Source organism: Panthera leo, chromosome B1 (assembly GCF_018350215.1).
Source record: "Panthera leo isolate Ple1 chromosome B1, P.leo_Ple1_pat1.1, whole genome shotgun sequence".
Lineage (NCBI taxonomy): Eukaryota > Metazoa > Chordata > Mammalia > Carnivora > Felidae > Panthera > Panthera leo.
The window spans coordinates 85,182,308-85,204,648 of record NC_056682.1 but is presented as its reverse complement, the minus strand read 5'-3'; the positions used below and the strand labels follow the sequence as shown (position 1 = coordinate 85,204,648).

Genomic DNA, 22,341 nt, shown 5'->3' with positions numbered 1-22,341 from the left:
CAGCCACCAGGCTCCCATCGGTTGGAGACTCAGGGAGGCACCCGCCCTGTGCAAGGTGCTGTGACCGCAAATCAATGAAGGGACATCTGCTCACGGTAAGTAGAGGGCCCCCTGGCCTTTGGTGGCATCACTGTCCCTTACTCTCACAGCCACGAATAATGAATCACAGTGAGCCCTGAGGGAGCTTATACCAAGGAGTGTGTTGGAATAAGAGGCAGACTAATTTTGTTCTTGGGTCACTAAGGATCATGGAACAATTGTTCTAAATGTCTCATAAATATGAAACCTCTCTCAGTCCCCTGAGTCTCCCATCAGTGGATCCTCATGCTCTTCTGTGCATAGTAAGTATCCCAGAGTAAAACTAATTCACATTCTTCCCCACCATCTTTGTCCCCCCAATCCCGTGCAATGTATGGCTCAACCACGGCAGGGAGACGAGAAGAGACACCAACACTGGCTTAGAAGGAATTATGAGACCTATATGAGAACTAAACACGTTTTTGTACTTTTAAATAGCAGCTTAGCTCCACATACCCCAAATGTAGGCGTTCATAGACTTAAGAATCGGGGGGCAAAGCTGGCCTTACTTACTGGCTTATTACAAAGCCCTGATGAGTTTTACATTTTCCATTCTTCAAGGGACAGATGTGCTGCATGACTTCCCGAGACAAATGCCACAAATTGGAGCGTCTCTGTTTCTCCAGAAAAAGTGACAGTAAGCCCCGTAGGCACCCAGGGCTCCCTGGCACACGTGTGGCTCTAGAGCAGTGCCCGGCAGCCTGTTTCCCTGGACGGCTCCACTCCGGTGAAGCGGGCACCAGGTTGTCAGGGCAACCTTCCCCTGAGAGATGGAACGGGGGCAGGAGAGGCAATGGTCTGTGGGGTACACGAGATAGAGAGGCGGGAAACAGCTCTAGCAGCTTTTTAAAAAAATTTTTTTTAAAATGTTTATTTATATTTGAGACAGTGCAAGAGACAGAGTGCAAACAGCCGAAGGGGCAGACAGAGGGAGACACAGAGTCTGAAACAGGCTCCAGGCTCCGAGCTGTCAGCCCACAGCCTGACGCGGGGCTTGAACTCACAAACCATGAGATCATGACCTGAGCCGAAGTCGGACGCTTAACCGACTGAGCCACTCAGGCGCCCCGCTTTTTTTCTAGTTTGAACACCAACATGTTCCATATTAGGTGGTCTTATCTTGTGCAGTTTTGAAAACTAGGACCTTTGAAAAATAGGACTGTCATCTATCAGCTTCACGAAAAGCTGAATTAAATGGGTAACTCAATAAAAGCCTTCTAGAAAGTTTTTAATAGCTTTTAATGTACTGTATGAAGCCTTATTCCAACTGAGTTGAACTTGGGACTATGTGGTATTTTCTAACGGATCCCAGGATGTGTCCCACAGAACACATTTTTCCATGTGGGAAACCCTGGTCTGGCAGGAGTGTGGAAGCTGGAGAGATGGTTTCTAGATCCTAGGTAATAGCTCCCATCCCCCCCTCTGCTGTGCGACACACACAGATGTCAGCTTCATTACCAACAATAGGTGTCTGGGAAGATTAAAAGTGCAATAACCAAAGCATAGAGTTTAAAATGACTTCTAATGTGGCACAATCATTACTGTCACTAACAACCCCCTCAGAATATCTTCCTACCTACAAATTTGCTCTAGGAGTGGCCCCTAGAGCAAAGCCTCCAAGGCATTAATATTTCCTGGCTACGGACACAGCAGTTGGCCATTTGGGTAGGAAATAGCTCCAGAAGGCCACACCACTCGCTCAATACAGTTTGACGTTTGCCAGCAGATTCTGGCAGATTCATCTGGACCACCATGTATATGATCTACAGACTGGCCAGAAAGACCTCATGGGGAAGCAGAGTAAACTTCTATCTGTGACATCGTTCATTTTATAGTAAAAGCACACAGACTAATGTTCAGGAGGAAAAAAATAAATCCGTTGAATCTGTTTCTTGCTAGCAGGGAAATCCTAGATCTGCTGGAATCCACGGCTCCCGGAGGGGCACCTGGCCAGGTGGAGGGCTTCAGTGATTGGCTGAACTGCACTGGGCACATCTGACCCTGGCTGCTCCTTCAAGGGGTGCGTCAGCAATCTTGGATGGGCCAGAGGTTCAAAGGGACACCACGGAGCCTGGCAGTTTGGGGTAGGTGGTAACAGCAAAGAGGGGTGCCTCTCCTTTTTTACCTTCTGTTCTTAACCTCCTCAGGCTGGCAGCTCTCACATTTTTTATTTCTTTAAAAAAAAATTTTTTTTTAATGTTTATTTATTTTTGAGACAGAGAGAGACAGAGCATGAACGGGGGAGGGTCAGAGAGAGAGGGAGACACAGAATCTGAAACAGGCTCCAGGCTCTGAGCCGTCAGCACAGAGCCCGACACGGGGCTCGAACTCACGGACCGTGAGATCATGACCTGAGCCGAAGTCGACGCTTAACTGACTGAGCCACCCAGGCGCCCCTCACATTTTTTTATTTCTTTAGTATTCCCTTGCTAATTCAAAGGAAGGGCTGTTAAAAATTCCTTAGAGAAGTATAAGTAAGGATAAAAAACGATCTGGCCACCCCGGCCCATTGCGTGGTCCCCTGCTATAACCCCACTTGGGATAAGCTGCCAGAGACGGCTCAGACAATAATGTTCGGTTCCTCTGAACACTCTTCAGGCTCACTAAGCAGCCATTCTTCTGAACTGATCAAAATCTTTCAATCACTTCACTTAGAGGAACAGAGCTAAGAGGAAGTCGGGTGTCCAGCACCCGGGAGAAATAAAAAAGTCATTAAAATGTCACTTTATATGTTTTGAAAACACAATCATGATTTAACGTTGAATGTCAATTTTTAAAATCCGTAGTGCCACCTCTGGAACTCAAGACGACGCAGCGTGTTTAGGAAATAGGCATGACACAAACACAAGCATCTGGTTCCATTTTATTAAAAAACAAAACCAAACAAAATTTTGCAGTGAAATTTCCTGGAATTCACAATCCTTTTCAAATCTTTATAATTGTGGGTTTTTTTTCACCAGTACATAAGAACACAATTGCACGTATTTACATGATAGTTTTCTATATAACAAAAATAGCTGTGTTGTACGATTGTTTTCAACTATCGTCCTTAATATTTCATCACTAGCCCAGTATGAGACAAACTGTTTATGCTCTCCAAACACATAGATAATAGAATAAAGCAAAATAAAAGTCCGTGTCTCCCAACAGAAGACAAATCCCTTTAAAGACAGTTTTTAAAACTTATGTATTTCAAGAGAGATATAAAGTGCTCTGAAGGAGTAAGGTGGGTGCCTGAGGTGGGAAAGAAGGAAAGAGAAAGAGATTGATACCACCCTCCTCCCCCACCTCCTAACCCCTCCCCCCCACCCGCCCCAAACAAATGATACCTACCGCCTTAACTAATCACTAAAATATACCTGTGACTTTATACAGAAGACGATGTTTGCGTAAAAGGGCTACATGATCCACTACTAAATTTCTTGGCAACTAAGAGCTAACCAAAATCCAAATTAAAAGTAACCCATGCAAATGACATCAGGAATAGTTTTTGTGATTTTTGAGTCATGTGGCAAACAAATCCAGGAAACTGTCCCATGATCTGACAATGGAGGATGGGAGATAGCATGAAGGCACCACCACGTGTGTGGTCTGGCCAGAAAGACCTCATGGGGAAGCAAAGTAAAATTCTATCTGGGACATCATTCATTTTACAGTAAAAGCACACAAGTGCATGTGTACGGAGGAAAAATGAATCCACTGGATTTTTTTTCTTGCCAGCAGGATGATACTAGACATTGGTGGTGCCATTTCTGAATATTTCATAATGGTAAATTCATTCTTGGAGGCAGATTTTTTTTTCAGTGAAAATAATAATGTGTTATATACAAAGGGGTTAAAAGAAGTTGGGCGTTTCTCTTTTCACATTATTGAAATGGCAATTGCTGGGCATGGTCTGCAGTCTATAAAATTGGGTATCACATACATACTGCTTGGGAGGCTCCCCTGGAAACTAGAATAATCATCCTCCCAGCTCATGAATATCGTAAAGAACAATTCCCATTATTTTTCAGGAAATGAATGGAATGTAACTTTTCACAAGTACAAAATTACTTCAAGTTTTCTAAATATAAGGGACATCCCACTATAAAAATAACAGTCCCTCCCTCCCCTCCCCCCTACATCTCTTTCTAATTATAAAATGGTACAACCATTTCAGATTACTAATGTGAAAGCAGGAAGTAAATATATTATTATGTACATGTACAAAACACATCAGTATTTCACACCATTTACATTCATATGAAAGAAGTCTGTTTATTGATCTTCCTTTGTGATTTGACAAGAACAGAGTTGAAATAAGTTACAAAACCATCAGGCCCTTGCCTTAGAAGTCTGCACAAACATTCCAGCCAGAGGCATCTTCTTTGCAAACAGAGCTAACAATATGCTTCCACGCTTTGCAAAAGAAAGGGCTGCGGATGGTTTCTTCTGTGGGGTTCTCCTTCAACTTTTCCAAGCTTGTGACATTCCTTCCTCTTTTGATAAATGTGGACCAAATTTTCAACTATTGAGGAGACTGTATGATGAAAGGCAAATACCTAGTTGTCGAGGAAATGGTGACCCTAGTCAAATTAGTTGGCTGAAAGAATAACGGCAATTATTCCAGCAGAGGGCACCCTGCCCCCTTGCAATAACATCCTACTGATGCCAACATACACCCAGGCTGCAAAGTCCTTTCGCTGACAGTCCTTCAACCGCTTGACTATCTATTCGTACAGGCGATAGTTTGGTATTTCCTTCAAAAGCGCGGGATACGCTAATTAAGAAACTCTCCTACATGAAAATTCTTTGGCTATTTAAAATCTTCACATTCTCAAACAGAATATTCCGAGTTCCATAAAGCGCTAGTTTTGTCTAAAACTTTTTGAGGGAAAAGGGGACTAAACACCAGACTTTAAAGATGGTGTGGTACTAAGGCCACGATACGCTTTTTAGATTTCTGGATTTAGTAAGGTCAATCACCAGCCTGCAAGACAGAACCCCTTAAGGTTTCACAGTTCCGTCTGACTAGGCAACCCACCTTCGCTTTTCTTTATGAGAACGTTAGGAGAAAATTAAAGTAGTCAATGGAAGAACATGTGTCCATTTGGATGGTGATTGGTCTTTGGTTTACACAGCACACATGGTCCCCACATTTTCCCTGCTTCTCCAAGCCCTTCAATTCAATAAGGATGACAAGACCACAGACATTCTGCCAAGCAGTGATTCTGGGTGACTTAAGGTGAGCTACCTTCTTTACAGAAGTTCTCTCTTGCTCTGTTCAGACCTGTGGACCTCTTGAGAGATTATATTCCTGCCTGATCATTATCAACACGTATTTATCAGGTAGCCATTGAGCGAATGGCTCTGCAGTAAGTGCAAAGCATCAATAGTAGCATAAGGGTGAAAAGGTCTTTGATCACCGAGATTCCTAAAAAAGCCACTTGATTGAGGCATAGTTCACAGGGTGATAAAGAGAGATGTGAGTGACGTCATTGGATTTTTTGCAGAACAACCAAGTTTTGCAAGTAAAGGGCTTGATAATTAAGGATCTGTATCTAGGATCTGGAATCTAGGATCTTTAGTTTTGGGATAATTTAGTGCCATCAAAAGGGTCAAAGTGGAAGTGAGGCTACCAATCTGTGGGTCTTTACAAATTACTGTTCCTGTTACAAAGGGCCTGGGGTTGTGAGATGGGGAGACAAGCAGGCAAAGAGAAGAGGTAAGTGATGCTGAGAAACTCATTCCTGCTTCTCACAATTTATTTTTCAGGCAATCCCAACCTTCTTTGCAACCATGAGTGTTTAACTCATGAGTGTTAAACTCCTTAAAATACACACACACACACACACACACACACACACACACACACACACACCAAAACACCAGGTCAGCTCTAAACCTAGGGGATGAGCATGTACTTGGGAAGAGCACCCATGTTCATATCCTGCCACCCTCTTTCTCACTTTCTGCAGGCTAGTATTCCCACCTCGTTTTAAGTACCATCAATGACACGTCTGTGACACAGAGCACTGCACAAGGAACTTTTGTCCCTCACCTTGGGAGAATGGCCTCTTTGTCTCTTTTTCAGTCTTAAGGAAGAAGTGGCCTCTCAGATCACTTATGAAGAGGAAGTTCTTGTGCTAAGAAGCTGAATTAAGAAGCATGAATGGACATCAGATACAGTACAGCCCATACATTTTTCTAAGATGTCCAAATCTTGGGGGCCTGTGGTGAACTAGGAAGGTCACAAATGCTGAAGGTAGAAAATGGTAGATCTATGCAGCATTCTGGAATTGTGACTTTGCCATTACTTGCCTAGGAGACCTTTCTGGCAAGGAAGCCTGAAAAAAAAGGCAACAGCTATAGGTGGTCTGCAATTAAGTTAATGATAAGAGAAGTGAAAACATGGCTAACTCCATTATGGAGGAAGTTAATTTGCCTTTATAGTAAACTGGTTTTCCTCATCAGAAGTGCAAATATATAGACATTGCCACACAATAAAAAGAAGAAAAACACCAACAGTAACAACGGTAATCACAATAATGATGACTGTATAGATCCAAAGCCACCGAGGTTTTTGTCCTGAAAGATGGGAACAGAATGTATGTAGGTGTGTATACAAGAAAGAGGCAGTCAGAGAAAGCCAGAGATAGATATAGATACACACACACACACACACACACACACACACACACACAAGAGAAAGAAATCTAAGTGAGAACATATAAAAAATGTTAGTGGAAATTGCCTCAGGGGCCCTAGTACCACAGAGGGCTGGGTCCTCGCTCTAAAGAGGATGTGACTCTGTATCTCAGGTTTTTGGAAAGAGTTTTGATTTAATGAGATTTGTTTGTTTGCAGTCAAGGTGATGGATTCAATAGATAACTAAATGCTTTTTGTTTTTTATGCTCTGTAAGAATTTTCATCTAAACATAACTCATAAATAAGAAAGAATCTTGTATTAGGCTCTCTGTCACCATTTTTTGGTTCTGAAGACAGGTCGGCTGCAAGAATGCCTGTACTGACTAAAGGAGCCACTGGGCACTGAACCCAGACACGTGAGCATTCAGAATGAGGGAAATGCTGAAAACAACACAAAACAAACAGAAAAACCTCTCTGGACAGAGATTTGCCTCCATGGTTACCATTGTGACTAGGTGATATCAGAATAGGTAGGTAAGTCTTGCAACTAATCATATATATATTTTTTAAAGATTTTGTTTTTAAGTAATTTCTACACCCAGCGTGGGGCTTGAACTCACAACCCCAAGATCAAGAGTTGCATGCTCTACGGACTGAGCCAGCCAGGTGCCCCTCCACTATTCACTTTCTGCCTTCTCCCAACTCCCCGTCTTCCTGCTTCGGTGACAGAATTAATATTTCAGGGGCGACCAAGCCCCAGAGACTAAATCAATGTTCGGATGCTGTATTCATGATCAGGGCTCAGTTCTTCTCAAAGGGATCAGCCACACAGAAGAGGCAAGTCCTAGAGGTCAGTTTTTCCGAGGGAATGGAAATGCTTCTTTTCTTGCCCCTGGCCTTGGGGTGAGAGAGGACGCTGACTTCTGAGTTGAGAGCTGGCAGTTGTAAGCTGTCAGGATTCACCCAACAGGGCTGGGTGGTCACAGCCCCAAAGACTTCTTCTCAATAAGGCCACTCAGAGTCTATGTAACTTCCCACCTGCCCGCCCCCAAGTCCCCAGGGGGGCACTGGCACTGGGAAAAGACCTTCTGCCAATCAGGAGGCAGGAGAATGAGGGGGCTGAGGTGAAGCTGGAGGACTAGAGTCTGGAATTCTTTTCCGCTCCCGAGTGCCGCCTACCCCTCTAAGGGTTTGTCGTAGAAGTGACAGAGACAATTTTGTTGCAGCACCAAATCCACATGGTTTGTGTCACTTAAAAAAAAAAAAACAACAAACAACAACAAAAACAACTGGTCAGAGGAGTCACAGTGACAGTAATGGACATCAATGTGTGGTTAGAAAGGTCAAGCAGGAATTTCAAAAAGAGTGGCTTGAATATTTATGCATCACAAAACAAACAGATCTTTGGGCCTCTCATTAGGCAACTTGGGTGGAGTCTAGTTCTCTCTGGAGGTAATTAGGTTTTACCTTCTCTTCTTTGTGAGGGTCAGGGAATCTTGTGAGAATCCTGGAGCAGCTCTGCTCCGGACCACGGGCCAACTGTGGCTATTGGGACAGAGCTGGAGACGCGGCCAGTGCAAGGGGAGGCGTGCTTTGAGTGTAAAGCACATAATGCATTTAGAGGACTTAGTACCCAAAAGAATGTAAGGTATTTCATTAATACTTTTTACACGTTGAAACAAAAAGATTGTATTACTAAAATGATTTTGAACTGTTCCTTTGTACTTTTTCAAATGTAGCCAGTAGAAAATGTAAAGTCTACATCTGTGACTTGCATTATATTTCTATTGGATAGCGCTGGTCTGGACACTCACTACAGAAAAATGCACATCTCTAAATACGCATAAAGTCTGCATATACTTCTAGAGGGCTTCCAGCTCAGAATTTCCTCTGCAGGGGAGGTGGTGAAGAAGCTATGGAAGGTTTTCATTTCTTTTAAACCCTTCTACGCTGGTTAAAAAAAAAAAATTTTTTTTTTTTAGACTACCAAAGCCACATGAAAATCCTCCAGAAACAAACCTTTGGTAAATGGAGAGCCTCCTAGGCTCAGGGATTTTGCAGCAGAACCTCCTTGGGGTAAAGTCACGAACCTCACGTTATCTACGCAGCATTCTATAGGGGCTGCTGCAGCCACAGCATACATATGCAACCAATTCCTGATTCCTGATTTACCCGGTCACTGGCAGGAAGAGACAACACTCCTCGCAGGGAGAACTATGCAATCCAAGAGGCATTTTCTCTCCTGGGCATGGAATACAATGTAGATCATTCCTTTGCTGTTGAATTATCCCTCTAATTCCACTTGACTTAAGTTAATACCAAAATGTGTTTCAGGCCGAGCTGAATGGAGGAGGATACACGATGCAGCTCTAGCCGGCCAAGAAAAAGCAACACTTTGAGATGAAGAATTCCATACCGAGAACTAGGATTTGAAGGTATCCAGAGATGACAAACTCTGTGACTAACAGCAGCTTTAACATAAGGCAAACCAAAACCACTCCTTGGACTTAAAACTTCAATCATTTAGTTATTCATTCTCAGCAATGCAGGAATGCTGAGTCCCAGAAGCCATTAGGGCAGGTTACGTGTCAAGTCAGTGCCTCCCTAACCTGAACGAAGTCAGCTATCTGTCATGGCCATCTCAAAAAACCAGATCCCCCTGGCAAAAAGCTCATTAGTGCTCTAAAGGCCAGAAGGAGCCTTGGGCATCACCGTGTTAAACTCCTTCATTTCACAGATGGAAAAGATGAGGCCCAATAAGCAGGTGGCTCATCTAGGACTCTTGACGCTCCATTCAGTGCTGTCTTCGTCCCTCCCTGCCTGCCTTCGCACACGGACACCAGATTTCATTACAGGAAGTGTTAGGCGCCCAGGGAGAGGTGACATTTCTGAAGGTGGTAATCACTTTCCTTGCCTTGCTGCCTACTTAGAGAGCATCAAATAGGAAATCGTTAAAGATGGTGAGACAAAAGCAACCAGTGGTCCCCCTGACATACACTCTATGTTTCAGCAGGCAGCAGGGATTTACGGCACAACCAAATTCCTGTTTTTGGATGAGTGTGTAATGAGGTGAGAAAGCCTCATCAAATACGTAAATAACTCAGTGAAGAAAGCTTCTTTCTTAGTAACCCACGCAGCCGCAGGCCTTCTTACAGAGGATGAGGTGACCTGTGATTGTCCAGGGAAAGCATTCACTCCCTTAGTCATCTATGCATATGGATAGTCGAAACGTATTACAAAATTGCCCACTGAAAAAATAGCACATCTCTGTCATAGTTACAAAAAAAGAATAAAAACATAAAGAGTTTAAAAACACCGGTGGGTTTTAGTATTGATTTGATACCTCTTTTCCTTTCCCTCTTTGTCTCTCTCCATCAGGAGAAGCCTGGTTAGCAAATTCCCATGCTGTACTCTTTAGATCAAATGGTTTATCAAATCACGCGTCCCTCCTCAATTGGTATTTACATGTACTCAGGGAGCCCTGGAAAGCTACCTGCTAAGGATTCACCTGAACCCTTCCTTGAGGTCTGGCGAGGTTCAACAGAAGTGCGTTGGAATTAAGGTAAAGGCTAGGTGCTATTGCAACCCCCACTGTGTTGGACACTGGGCTCAAAGATGATTGGATCTCTTCTGAAGCCTCCGTCTCCTGCAGGAGCCACTTGTGGAGGTAACAAAAGACTGTTCTAGCCTTGGGGAGACCAACATAACAGACATTTTGCTTTGGGGAAGAGTATGTGGTATCTGGTCTTAACACGAGGCTTGCAGTTCCAGTTACAAGCCCTACAGTCGTGAAGAATGGTGCTGCTGCCCTGAAGGGGACTTCTGAGTTTGGAATTGCCTCCAAAGACTGTGAAATCCAGGCAGAATCAAGTGCCTCCCTAGAGCTTCCTTCGCATGTCACATGGGCCGTTAACAGAGCCTGGTAAGTAGAGGCCAGCATGATGTAGATGAAAATAGCAAATAGTAGCCTCAGTGGATTCAGAGCTCAGGGTTGGGGTCTCTGGCGGCTAGGATTTTTAAGATCCACTTAAAAGAATTTGGATTCTTAATGAGAGCTGGCCTTCGACTGTTTCAGGGTGCTGAGGCACTTCCCAAAGCCATGCACACTTCATGCTGAGAGGTCAAGGCCATTAATCTCAGAGATGGCGTACGAACTGATCATAGCAGGAACTGGCGCTTCTAAACAGAACTCTCTACAAAAGCTGGAGGAAACCAAAGAAGTGGACATAATGTAAACTACACAAGTCTTAACTTTTTAACTTTTTAACTGTCAAAGAAATCCAACAACATTCCAAAACCAGTAAAACAAGACCTGGAAAAAAATGGAAATGAAACTAAGAAGCCCTACATGTGTCCTTTCTGTGTGTTTTGGGAGCTCCTGAAGTGTGTGTCTGCAAGGACACGGGAGGCAAAATCAGCTTTCATCTTCCAAGCTGCCAAGGCCATGGGCTGTTGCACAGATGGAGAAACGGCATCCTGATTGACATGACTTTGGATATTGCTCTCGTTACCATTCTTGAGTGGCGCACAGTGGAGCTACCAAGGTGTTCTGGAGGGGTGTCTGCCTGGTCCAAGTCTTGAGGCTCCTCCCTTCCTTCCCCTTGGGTCCTACCATCCCCTTGTTCTACGTCTATCATTTCAAGACTTCACCTCTTCGCAGTCTTGGTCAGTGGAAAGTTCTACATCAGACAGTCCAACTTCCATTGCCATAATCAGCGAGATGTCAGAATCACTGCTTACAGCTGGCTCCTGCTCGCCTGGGAGGAGAAAGCAGAGTTCATGGTGAACATGGAACTATGTTTTTGGATGCTGGTAAGTTGAATACAATTGTCTTTTTTTTTTAATTAAAAAAAAAATTTTTTTAACGTTTATTTATTTTTGAGACAGAGAGAGACAGAGCATGAACGGGGGAGGGTCAGAGAGAGGGAGACACAGAATCGGAAGCAGGCTCCAGGCTCTGAGCCATCAGCCCAGAGCCCCACGCGGGGCTCGAACTCATGGACCACGAGATCGTGACCTGAGTTGAAGTGGGACGCTTAACTAACTGACTGAGCCACCCAGGCACCCCTAAAATTTTTTTTTACATTTATTTATTTTTGATAGACAGAGAGAGACACAGCACAAGTTGGGGAGGGGCAGAGAGAGAAGAAGACACAGAATCCGAAGCAGGTTCCAGGCTCCGAGCTGTCAGCACAGAGCCCGATGTGGGGCTCGAACCCACAAACCGTGAGATCATGACCTGAGCCCAAGTCGGACGCTTAACAGACTGAGCCACCCAGACGCCCCATGAATATGATTGTCTTTAATAGCATTTCCTTGATGGCCAAGAGAAGGCATTAGAAAAACTGGATCTTTTGTAAAAAAAAAAAAAAAAATCTAGTTAGCACCTCATCTTGCTTTATAGCCCCAAATAAATTCTAAATAGGTCAAAAAGCTGAATGTAAAACAGAAACTAATATAGCTAGAAAAAGATATATCTTATAAGTATATATCTAAGTAGAAAAGTACCTAATATATTAAACTGGGCAAGAAATTCTATGTAGAAAAGCATTTGGCAATTTATAGAAGAATAGATTGATAAATATGCATAAAATTCAAAAAAATATTAAAACCATGAAAAATAAGATCAAAAGGCATAGATTGAGCTGGAAATACTTGTGAAAATTTCACAAAGAGCTGTATTTTCAATGTATAGAGAACTTTTAAATCAGTTAAAAAAAAACTAACCAGAAAAATGGGCACAGGTTACTGTCACACAATTCACAGAGCAGTATAATATAAATGACCAATAAATATAGGGTAAAAATGGGCTACCCTTTTTTTGTTTATAAAATCTTCACTCTTTAAAAAAGGACAGTACTACACTGAGGCGGATACTCTGATATAGTACCTGTAGAACTGTGACATTTTCATTTCCAGCACATATCGTAGAGAAATAATCAGAGATGCAAAAATATTCATTTAAGCAGTATTTATAGCAACAAACATTGCAAGTAACAAAGTCCAACAATATAGAATATCTGAATAAACTGTGTTACTTCTAGAGGATAATCTTGTTGTAACAATTAAAGTGAAATTTCCAAGGAATTTGTAGTTACATGAGAAAACGCTCACATGCAAGCAAGTTTGGTGAACTGGTTCCCTTTGGGGTAGAAACAGACAACAAACTGAGGGTTGATGGGGGTGGGAGGGAGCGGAGGGTGGGTGATGGGTATTGAGGAGGGCACCTGTTGGGATGAGCACTGGGTGTTGTATGAAAACCAATTTGACAATAAATTTCATATTTAGAAAAATTAAATAATAAATAAATAAATAAAAGAGAAAATGCTCACAGTATTCTCTTAAGTGAAAACAGAAGTATTCAAAGCTTTATATGCAGTGAGGCTGAGAAAGTCAATGAGATGCAAGGAAGTCTAAAATGCTAGTAAGTGTTGTCTCAAATTTTGGGATTTATATTTGTTTTCTTAAAAAAATTTTTTTTTCAGGGCACCTGGGTGGCTCAGTCGGTTAAGTGTCCAACAATGGCTCAGGTCATGATCTGGCAGTTTGTGAGTTCGAGTCCCATGTTGGGGTCTGTGCTGACAGCTCAGAGCCTGGAGCCTGCTTCTGTTTCTGTGTCTCCCTCTTTCTCTGCCCCTTCCCTGCTCATGCTCTCTCTCTTTCTCAAAAATAATGAACAATTAAAAACAAATTTGTTTTCCGTTTTACTTCCAAGCATTCTACAATGAAGAAATATCATTCATTCGCTTAAGACATAATGAGTCTCCACTATGTGCAGAGGATTTTGTTAGATGCTAGGGACATAGGTAAGAGCAAGACAGTTCCTGTCTTCAAGGAGCTTACTTTCTAGTATGCTGGCACACCATTAGATAGCCACTCACAACACAGCGAGATACATACGAAACTGGACGATGCACCTGGTGTTCTATGAGCAGGGAAGATGGCTATGTAACCAATTGCTGAGTCAAAGAAGGATTCCTGTCGGGTGTGACATCTAAATTGAGTCCTAACTCAAATTTTAGCCAGATGAATGGGAGGGAAGCATCTTTCAAGCATTAGCAATAGTATGTATAGATAGATATGTCTGAACATGAGGGGAGGCCTTGTACAGATGGACATCAGATCGTATTTAAATATGACTAATGCAAGGTCAAGCTAGGGAGTCTGAAGGAAGGCTGGGGTGCTCAACTGCATAAAAGGCAGCCTTAAAACCAAAAGATCTTGCGTGTCCCATTAATTACCCCGCTGAAGAAACACACAATTAGAAGACCAACAAAATGCCTAGTACTGAAGAAGCTGATGGTTATAATACTTTTGCTCTGATAAACACTGGTATAATTTACTTCACGTTGAGGTATAATTAAGGAGAATATATGAGTTTTACACAGGACAGTGAATTCTTTAAGATGTTTAAAAGGAGACAAACAGAACTGACAAAGAGTTACGGACTTAGGAATAGGTTTGAGAGAAACAGGCTCTTTTCACAGGGACGTATCCATCTAAAGACTGAGCTCTAATATGTTTCCTAGGCCCAGACATGCATGAGGTTCACAGAATTGTAGACAGATCAATGGCTAGAATAAAACTTAGGAAGCAGTTGTCGGAAGATAAAAGCATTTAGTATTTGAAAATGGGGCACTCAACAAGTATTCAATAAAACTAGTCATTTAGAAACAGGCGCAATTGGATCCCTGCCTCACACTTCACAACAAAATACATTCGAGGCTGGCTAAATACCTGTATCTATGCTTATATTTATATCTACATCTGTACTACATCTATATCTATACCTCTAGCCCACATTTAGTTGCATGTATGTACTTCCTTCCCATTTATCCTCTTCTCCAGAGCCACCCGGGGCTTATTGATCTCTGATTTTGGGGGGAATTCTTTGCTGCAAATTGGGATGGCTCTCCCTTCCCTCATGGCTGCTTTTGCCCTTGTTTTCTGAGCAGGGCCATGGCTTGCTGTGGTGCAGGCTATGCTCAGTACCACTCCAGAGGAAGCCTTTACTTTGGAGTCTGAGTGAGCGGTGGCCGCTGGATTGGGACAGGGCACAACCTGTACAGCTGCACACAGGAGCTCGCTCTGTTTCTCAGATCCACTAAGTCATTGGCCCTTTGTGCATTTTTTCCAGTTGCTCGGATCTTGATATTGTCTCTTTTTACCTTTTCCCTGTCTGTGTTGGCCTGCCCCTTACAAGATCCCTTTGCTGTACTTTTTGTGGGGTTTTAGGAGAGGTGGAAGTAGTTTCAGGGGCTCAAACTACTCTTTTCACTCAGCGCTCTCCTAAAGCATCACTTTTGCAATGAGAAATATATTTAATTAAAATTATATTCATGAGAACTGGGAATCTACCTTACTTTACGAGACTATTTTCTGGTCTCAGCTATTGTAACTACGTGTGTTACTTTGTCTAGGTCACTTTTTCCACTAGGGCTAAAGTTTAGTTGTCTATGAGTTTGGACTGGGTACTTCAGAGTGCTTTCTAGTTGTTCCAGATTATGTACATATACATGTTGATGCCAATTAGCACAGTGCCTCCTACATGGTGGCTTCTCAATAAATATTTACCAGAATTACCACGGAGGGACAAAGTTTTAAGTCTCTTTTTTCATAACCCTTTTAATTTTTGTTTTTTTTTTTTATTTTAAACACTTTTTCTTAATAAAAAAAAGGTCTATTTGTTGTATATTTAGTATGAATATATCCTAAATGGGAGAATTCATTACTTTGTGGTATAATGAAAGCTGAACTATTCTTATTCCTGGAGATAAAAAATGAGGGTTATATTATAAAGATATAATCTCTCTCCTCCTCACCTTTTTTCTTCTTCTTCTTTTTTTTTTTTTTTGTAATTGTCCATGAACCAGTTCAGCTCATGAGAAGCCAAAATTTTCAGCTCACAATTAAACTGTACATCAACCAAGGAGCTCATCATCAAGTGATTTTATGACTTTCATAAATATCTAGTTAAAAAAAAAAAGGCAGCTCAGATGAAGGGCTGATTTAGTCAGAGATCTAGAAAGACAGCTCCATGTACCTGCAGTGGCAGCCTCTCACCTTCACTCCTGGCTTTTTCAAGCTACCAGCCTCAGCAGATATTCTGGACTCATTATCACTGGGGTGTTTTCTAAATTGGAACTTGTGAATTGAAAAAAAGAAGAGCCATGGGGACTGATATAACGATGGCTGCTGAGTTCATGATGCTATTTTGGAAACTTGACCATCCTGCACAGCTCCAGGCAAAGAGGAATTCAGATCAATGAAATCGTATATTTTCCTAAAAGTGGTTCAATTTTTATGATGGAGCATTGCACCAACCACATCATCTAATCATTTTCCGTGTCAAAACTTTAAAAACACGATCTGAAGACATTTGAAGTTATTTTTTTCACTCTATCCTGTGTTTTTCATTGAACTTAGTTTGTTCCATAATTAAAAAAGAATTAATGTTTATTTTTGAGAGAGAGTGAGAGAGACAGCGAGCGCACGAGCAAGTGGGGGAGAGGCAGAGAGAGAGGGAGACACAGAACCTGAAGCAGGTTCCTGGCTCTGAGCTGTCAGCACAGAACCCGACGTGGGGCTCAAACCCACGAAGTGAGATCATGACCGGAGCCGAAACTGGTCGCCTAACCAACTGAGCCACCCAGGTACCCCTTCCGTAATTTTTAGAAACTTTATCTCTTAATTAAGGCACATGCTTTACTTTGAGGCCAAAAGAATACAAATGAAAACACTGTCATTAAAACATTTAGAAGGTTCTCTGTAGGTGGTACTAATTGGGGAGTGTAAAGTAGCTATTAACAATATAAATGTTCACTGAATGATACCTTCTTCCCTGCAAAGGCTGATATAAAAGGACTGCGGAAATAATATCGGCCTTTACTGAATTCTCATAATAACACTTTGATGTGGGTTCATTATTCCTGTTTTACAGATGAAAAAAATATACTCTCAGTCCATTGGACGCAGAAGTATAATACCTACTTGACATACTCTCTTCTCTTGGGTTCACGCACTGTAAAGACATTGAGAGAACTGAAACAGAGTGATAGGAATCTGTTTAATATTTTAAAAGATCTTGCTGTTCAGTGAAAAACAGATTAGTAGCACAAAGGGTGGAGGGAATCTGGAGGAAATGATTGCAGCAAAAACAGAGGAAATGTGGTTTGGTGCGGCAGCAGTGAGTGGAGATAAGTGGACAAACTGAAGAAATATTTTAGAAGGGGGATGTATAGAAAGGTGGTGGGCTGGACAAGGGCAGCAAGAGAGGAGAAAGTAGAGGACAGCCCCCATATTTCTTGAGCAATATAGGTACCATTTACTCAGCTGGAGAAACTGGAAGACAGACTGGTGGGGAGACATCAAGAGTTCAGCTTTGCATGTGCCATGTTTGAGATGCCCGGAAGACGTGCAAAGGAGACGTGCAGTCAGCAGTTAGATACAGGAGTCTGGAGGACAATAAATGAAGTGAGAGGCTTCAGCATAGAGAAGAGATCTGAAACCATGAGAGTAGATGAAAAGGAATCTTTTCTAGGAAAAGATTAAAGAGTAAGAAAATAACACCAGGGACAGAGTTCCCCGGAACACTGAAACATACTGCCAAAGACTCCCAACTCATGCCTCTGACATGACTTGTTTGGCCTGCCCCATGTTTTTTGTTTTTGTTTTGTTTTGTTTTGTTTTTTTAGAGCATGAATTAATTACCGATATTTAAAAGTCAGGGTATTTTACATACAGATTTACATTTTAAATTTATCTTGGAAAAGAAAATATCTGGCAATATATGCCCAATTCCCAGAATGAAATCATCGAGGGGAACGGAGTAAGGGCTGCCCCGCTAGGCTCAAGGCAAAGAGGCTCTGGGTCCCCACAGTTGTTGAAGAGTTTGCTCCCCTGGTTCATGTAACTTGGCCTGTGTATTTATTGAAGTTTAAAACCTCATAATTAGAGGGAGGGCAGAAGAACAGTAGAGGAGGGTGAGCCCCCCAAAAGCCTGAAAATGGCCAGAGAATACTGTATCATTGATTCATTTCCTCCTTTTCTTTTAAATATATTCTGCATTACCTCCTTTATAGGCATTGACTCACAATTAACAATCTGTGCCCAAGGAAACGAGGTACTGAGTATTACTGACTTGGCTGGGTGGATTTTAAGACTAATCCTGTCATCTAATTCGTAGTCTTGAATGTCTTTATCACAGCATTAAAGAGCATAGGATGAGATGGTGGGCAGAAAATACTCCATTTTAAACGGAGCTTTGTAACCTATTTTCTTGATCCATAACTACTGCTTTTATACATTTCCACATTTAATTCTAAGTAAAATCCATCAGTAGCCTTGAGGTTAACCAAAAAATTCTTAGTGTTGGGATTTATTAATTCTATTTGGTCCATAAATTGTTAATATCCTTGGTTTATCTCTTTCTTCTTTAATATATAATATATATTAATATTATATATATTTAATATATAAAAAATTACCTAAAGACTCACGGTTTCCCTTTGTGAAATGTGTACTGTGGTTGCAGTTCTGCTGTGGATTTGATACGAGCGTGTATAAAGTATGCCCGGATGACTGTTCTAGTTCCTTCCAACCTGAGAATATAAGACCCTGAGACCTGCCTTGTCTGGTATTAGGCATACCTGGCCTGTCCCTATCACTTCAGGCCTCTGTCACTGCCAACACTCCCATTCAGGGCATCTGGGTGGCTCAGTGGGTTAAGCATCTGACTCTCGATTTCAGCTCGTCATGATCTCAGTCAGTGAGTTTGAGTCCACACTGTCAGTACAGAGCCTGCTTGGGATTCTCTGTCTCCCTCTCTCTCTGCCCTTCCCCTGCTTGTGCTCTCTCTCTTTTTCTTAAAATAAATAAACTTAAAAAAACCCCACACAACCTCCTCCACAAACAAACAAACAAACAAAATTTCCATTTCAGAATCCCACCATGTTCCTTCAGAAACAGGAGGCACTCAGCAGAGTCTGTAGCATTGAAATTGAATTGAAGTTCCCCTCTGGCCATGCAGGGCTTAAGTTTTGTATTTTATTAGCTAATAACAATTCTAATGCTTATTGAGTACTTAGTACATGCCAGGGATTATGCTAAGTATTAAAACAGATTACCTAATTTAATATTCAAAATCAACCTATGACATAGTATTATTTCTATTTTCAGGTAATAAAACTAAAGCCCAGGAAGGTTAAAATCCTCCTGAGTTTACACTGAAGGTAAGAGTCGGAACTAGAATTTGAACCTAGATCTGATTCCAGAGCCCATGAACTTGACCATATCTGTACTTCAGAGGTAAGAGTCTTAACCTGAGGATTAGTGGACTTGTGGAGGAATTCAGGTACCTAAAGTTACATACACACTTATATGGTTATATGCATACATATATTTTTCTGGTAAGAGGATTGCTCTCACTAGATTCTTACAGAAACCACAAAAAGGCTAAGAACCATTCACCGCAGAGATTTTGCATCGTGGGTGAGCTGGAGAAGAGTGGTCTGGCTTTCTTTTTAATGGTTTATGTTTCAATGACTATGTGTTCTATTAACTTGACATGACACTTTTCATGTGAAGTCACCACTTTCCTACTTAGTTGTTTCTTTATGATGGTTATTCAAAGCTAAAGCAGAAAATTATCCTTCCCAGAATCAGGTTTGATATTTACTGCGTGTCTTCTGAAAGAAGGCATAGAGCAGTGGCAGGCTGGAATAAGTCCTTCTCTGTTCAGAATTAACAAACATTGCCCTCAGAATAAGTGTTCTCTGTGTTGGGAGAAAATAAGGTAGTGATGAATATAATCCCCCAGGTGTCCTGATTCTCCAGGAGGTTTGGTGTTCACACGCTGGGAGCTGCTCTGCATCACATAAAAGCTTATTTTTTCCCATGTACTTGAAAAATAAGGTTTCAAGGAAAAAATGGCACCCTTCTGTCCACTGGTACCAATGCTTATCTTCCTGAAAATAAGACATCATTTCCAATCACTCCTGTATTATGCAAGAGAACCGCAGGGGAGATGGTCAGCCAGACTGGCTGACTTACATTATCTTTCCATCTCTTCTCAGAATCAAGGTTTCTCAGGGCAGGACTGGGGCACTGCCTACATATTCCCTATCATAATCTTAGTGGGCAAGTTAATCTGACTTCAAATGCAGAGTGTTTTCAATAAGGAAATGTATTCTTTTTGTATGAGTTCCTTGCTTTATCTCTGGCCTAACAAGAATTTCTGAGGAGATAAACTTCTGATTAGGAGGGGCTTCTATTGTGAGAATGGCCGACCTGAGGGTCAGTTTCTTCAGAGGCTGTGCAGTATTAATAACAACAGCTAGAATGTATTGACTTCTTCCTACGTGCCGGGCATTGTGCTAAGCAATTACATGTTACATATGTCATCTTCACAATGACATTCTGAAGTAGGTGTATGATTATCCCAACGGCTGCTACACATTTTATAGGTGAAGTCAATTTGTCCAAAGTCAAGTACACAGAGGGGGCAGAAACGGAATCCCTATCCAAGCCAGTGATAACTGACAATCATGCCATTCGGGAACGACAGATCTGCCATATTTTCGTGTGGCTGCTAAGCTGTGCTCATAGACAACGCTTGGCCACCTTTGGGAACTAAGCATTCCAAGGCTACAATACAAATTCATCCATCTGGCTAAGTGACTTCTAAATCGTTCAGATATAACTGGCACTTTTGCCTTTTTGAGTTCTGGCTCCATAATGATAAATATACATGTGATGAGATCAATTCAGGGAAATTCCTTCTTCCCTCTCAGATGGGAAAGTTTAAACCATTATTTCTACGTGGGCTTGGTGGAGAATTCCCTGGAAGCTTGTATATTAAGTAAGATCAGATCGTTATGATTTCACTTTGCTTTTTATCTTTTTTTTTTAAAGTTTATTTATTTTGAAAGAGAGCGAGAATCTTCAAGCAGGCTCCCCAACACCAGCGTGGGAGCCCAACATGGGAGCCTGAACTCATGAGATCATGACCTGAGCCAAAGCCAGATGCCGAACCTGCGTAACCAACTGAGTCACCCAGGCTCCCCCGCTGTTATCTCTTCATCGTTGGTTTTCTTTCCCTGTGACACTTCACCCAGGAGGGCAAAGATTTCCTCCAATTCCTCAAACTTCTTACTGATTGCATTAACAGTTCATTGGGTAATTCCTTACTAAGTGCCAAAAGAAGGGACGATGTAACTTTTGCATCAGTTTTACATTGGTTTGTGCCGGAAAGGATGCAAAATCTAGTGAACATTTATGTAGTTAACATTTATGTTGTTACAATCTGCAATTAGTACCACCTACAGAAAACCTTAAGCACTAAGCTTAAGGAGGTTTCAGGGAAAAATGTTGGACGCTGAATCCCCTTCATAAGGATTGTTTTGACTATTTAAGGCCCTTTAAAATTCTATTTGAAATTTAGGACTGTTTTTCTATTTCTGCAAAAAAACAAAACACCATTGAGACTTTGACAGGGACAGCATTGGATGTGCAGATTACTTTGAGTGGTATGAACATTTTACAATATTTAGTCTTCTAATTCATGGCTATGGGATATTTTTCCATTCTTTGGTATCTTTAAAATTTCTTTTGGCAATGTTTTATACTTTTCAGTATACACATCTTTCATCTCCTTATATTTATTCCCAAATATTTTATTCTTTTTGGTGTTACTGTAAATTAGATCATTTTCTTAATTTCCTTTTCAGATTATCCACTGTTAGTGTAGAAAAGCAATTGTTTTTTTGTGTGCTGATTTTATATCTTGCAACTTTGCTGAATTCGTTTTTTAATGCTAACAGGGCTTAACCAACTGAGCCACCCAGGTGCCTCAAATCTTTGGGATTGTCTATATATTCGATCATATTATATGCAAACATAGATACTCAACTTCTTTCCTTCCAGTGTGGATGCCTTCTATCTCTTTTTCTTGCCTAACTGCTCTGGCCTGGACCCTGCAGTACTATGTTAAATAGAAGTGGTGAAAGTAAGCATTCTTGCCTTGTTCCTGATCTTAGAGAAAAAGCTTTCGTTTTTCACTATTGAGTATGATGTTAACTGTGGGTTTGTCATATGTGGGTTTTAATGTGCTGAGGTAATTTCCTTCTATTTCTAGTTTGTTGAGTGTTTTTATCACGAAAGTGTGTAGCATTCTGTCAAGTGCTTTTTCTGTGTCAAGATGGTCCTTTATTTTTATCCTTTGTTCTATTAATGTGGTATACCACATGTTGAAATCTATGACACATTTTAAGTTAAATTTATATACGGTGCAAGGTAAAGCTTGGTGTTCATTTTTCCCCAAGATTTTTGTGATCAATTTCTTGTACTATATTCCTAAAAAAAATTAATGTTTATTTATTTTTGAGAGAGGCAGAGAGAGAGAGAGAGAGACAGAGCACAAGTGGGGGAGAGGCAGAGAGACGGGGAGACACAGAATATGAAGCAAGCTCCAGGCTCTGAGCTGTCAGCACAGAGCTTGATGCGGGGCTCAATGCGGGGCTCCAACTCAAGAATCCTGAGATCATAACCTGAGCCGAAGTCAGATGCTCAACTGACTGAGCCACCCAGGCGCCCCCATTCCCTTATTTTTAAATATCTATATTGACTTCCATTTTCCTG

At 41.6% G+C, this 22,341-nt stretch overlaps 1 protein-coding gene across 1 annotated transcript in view; it reads right to left on the bottom strand.

Annotated features, from left to right (window-relative positions):
- Window positions 1-8,669: 8,669 nt before the first annotated feature.
- The window catches only part of RNF150 (ring finger protein 150), a 251,657-nt gene continuing 237,985 nt past the window's right edge, over window positions 8,670-22,341 (bottom strand). The window contains exon 7 of the mRNA XM_042935429.1: window positions 8,670-11,462. Coding sequence (XP_042791363.1) covers window positions 11,344-11,462 — 119 coding nt within the window. The 3' untranslated portion in view covers window positions 8,670-11,343. The remainder of the gene's footprint in view (window positions 11,463-22,341) is intronic.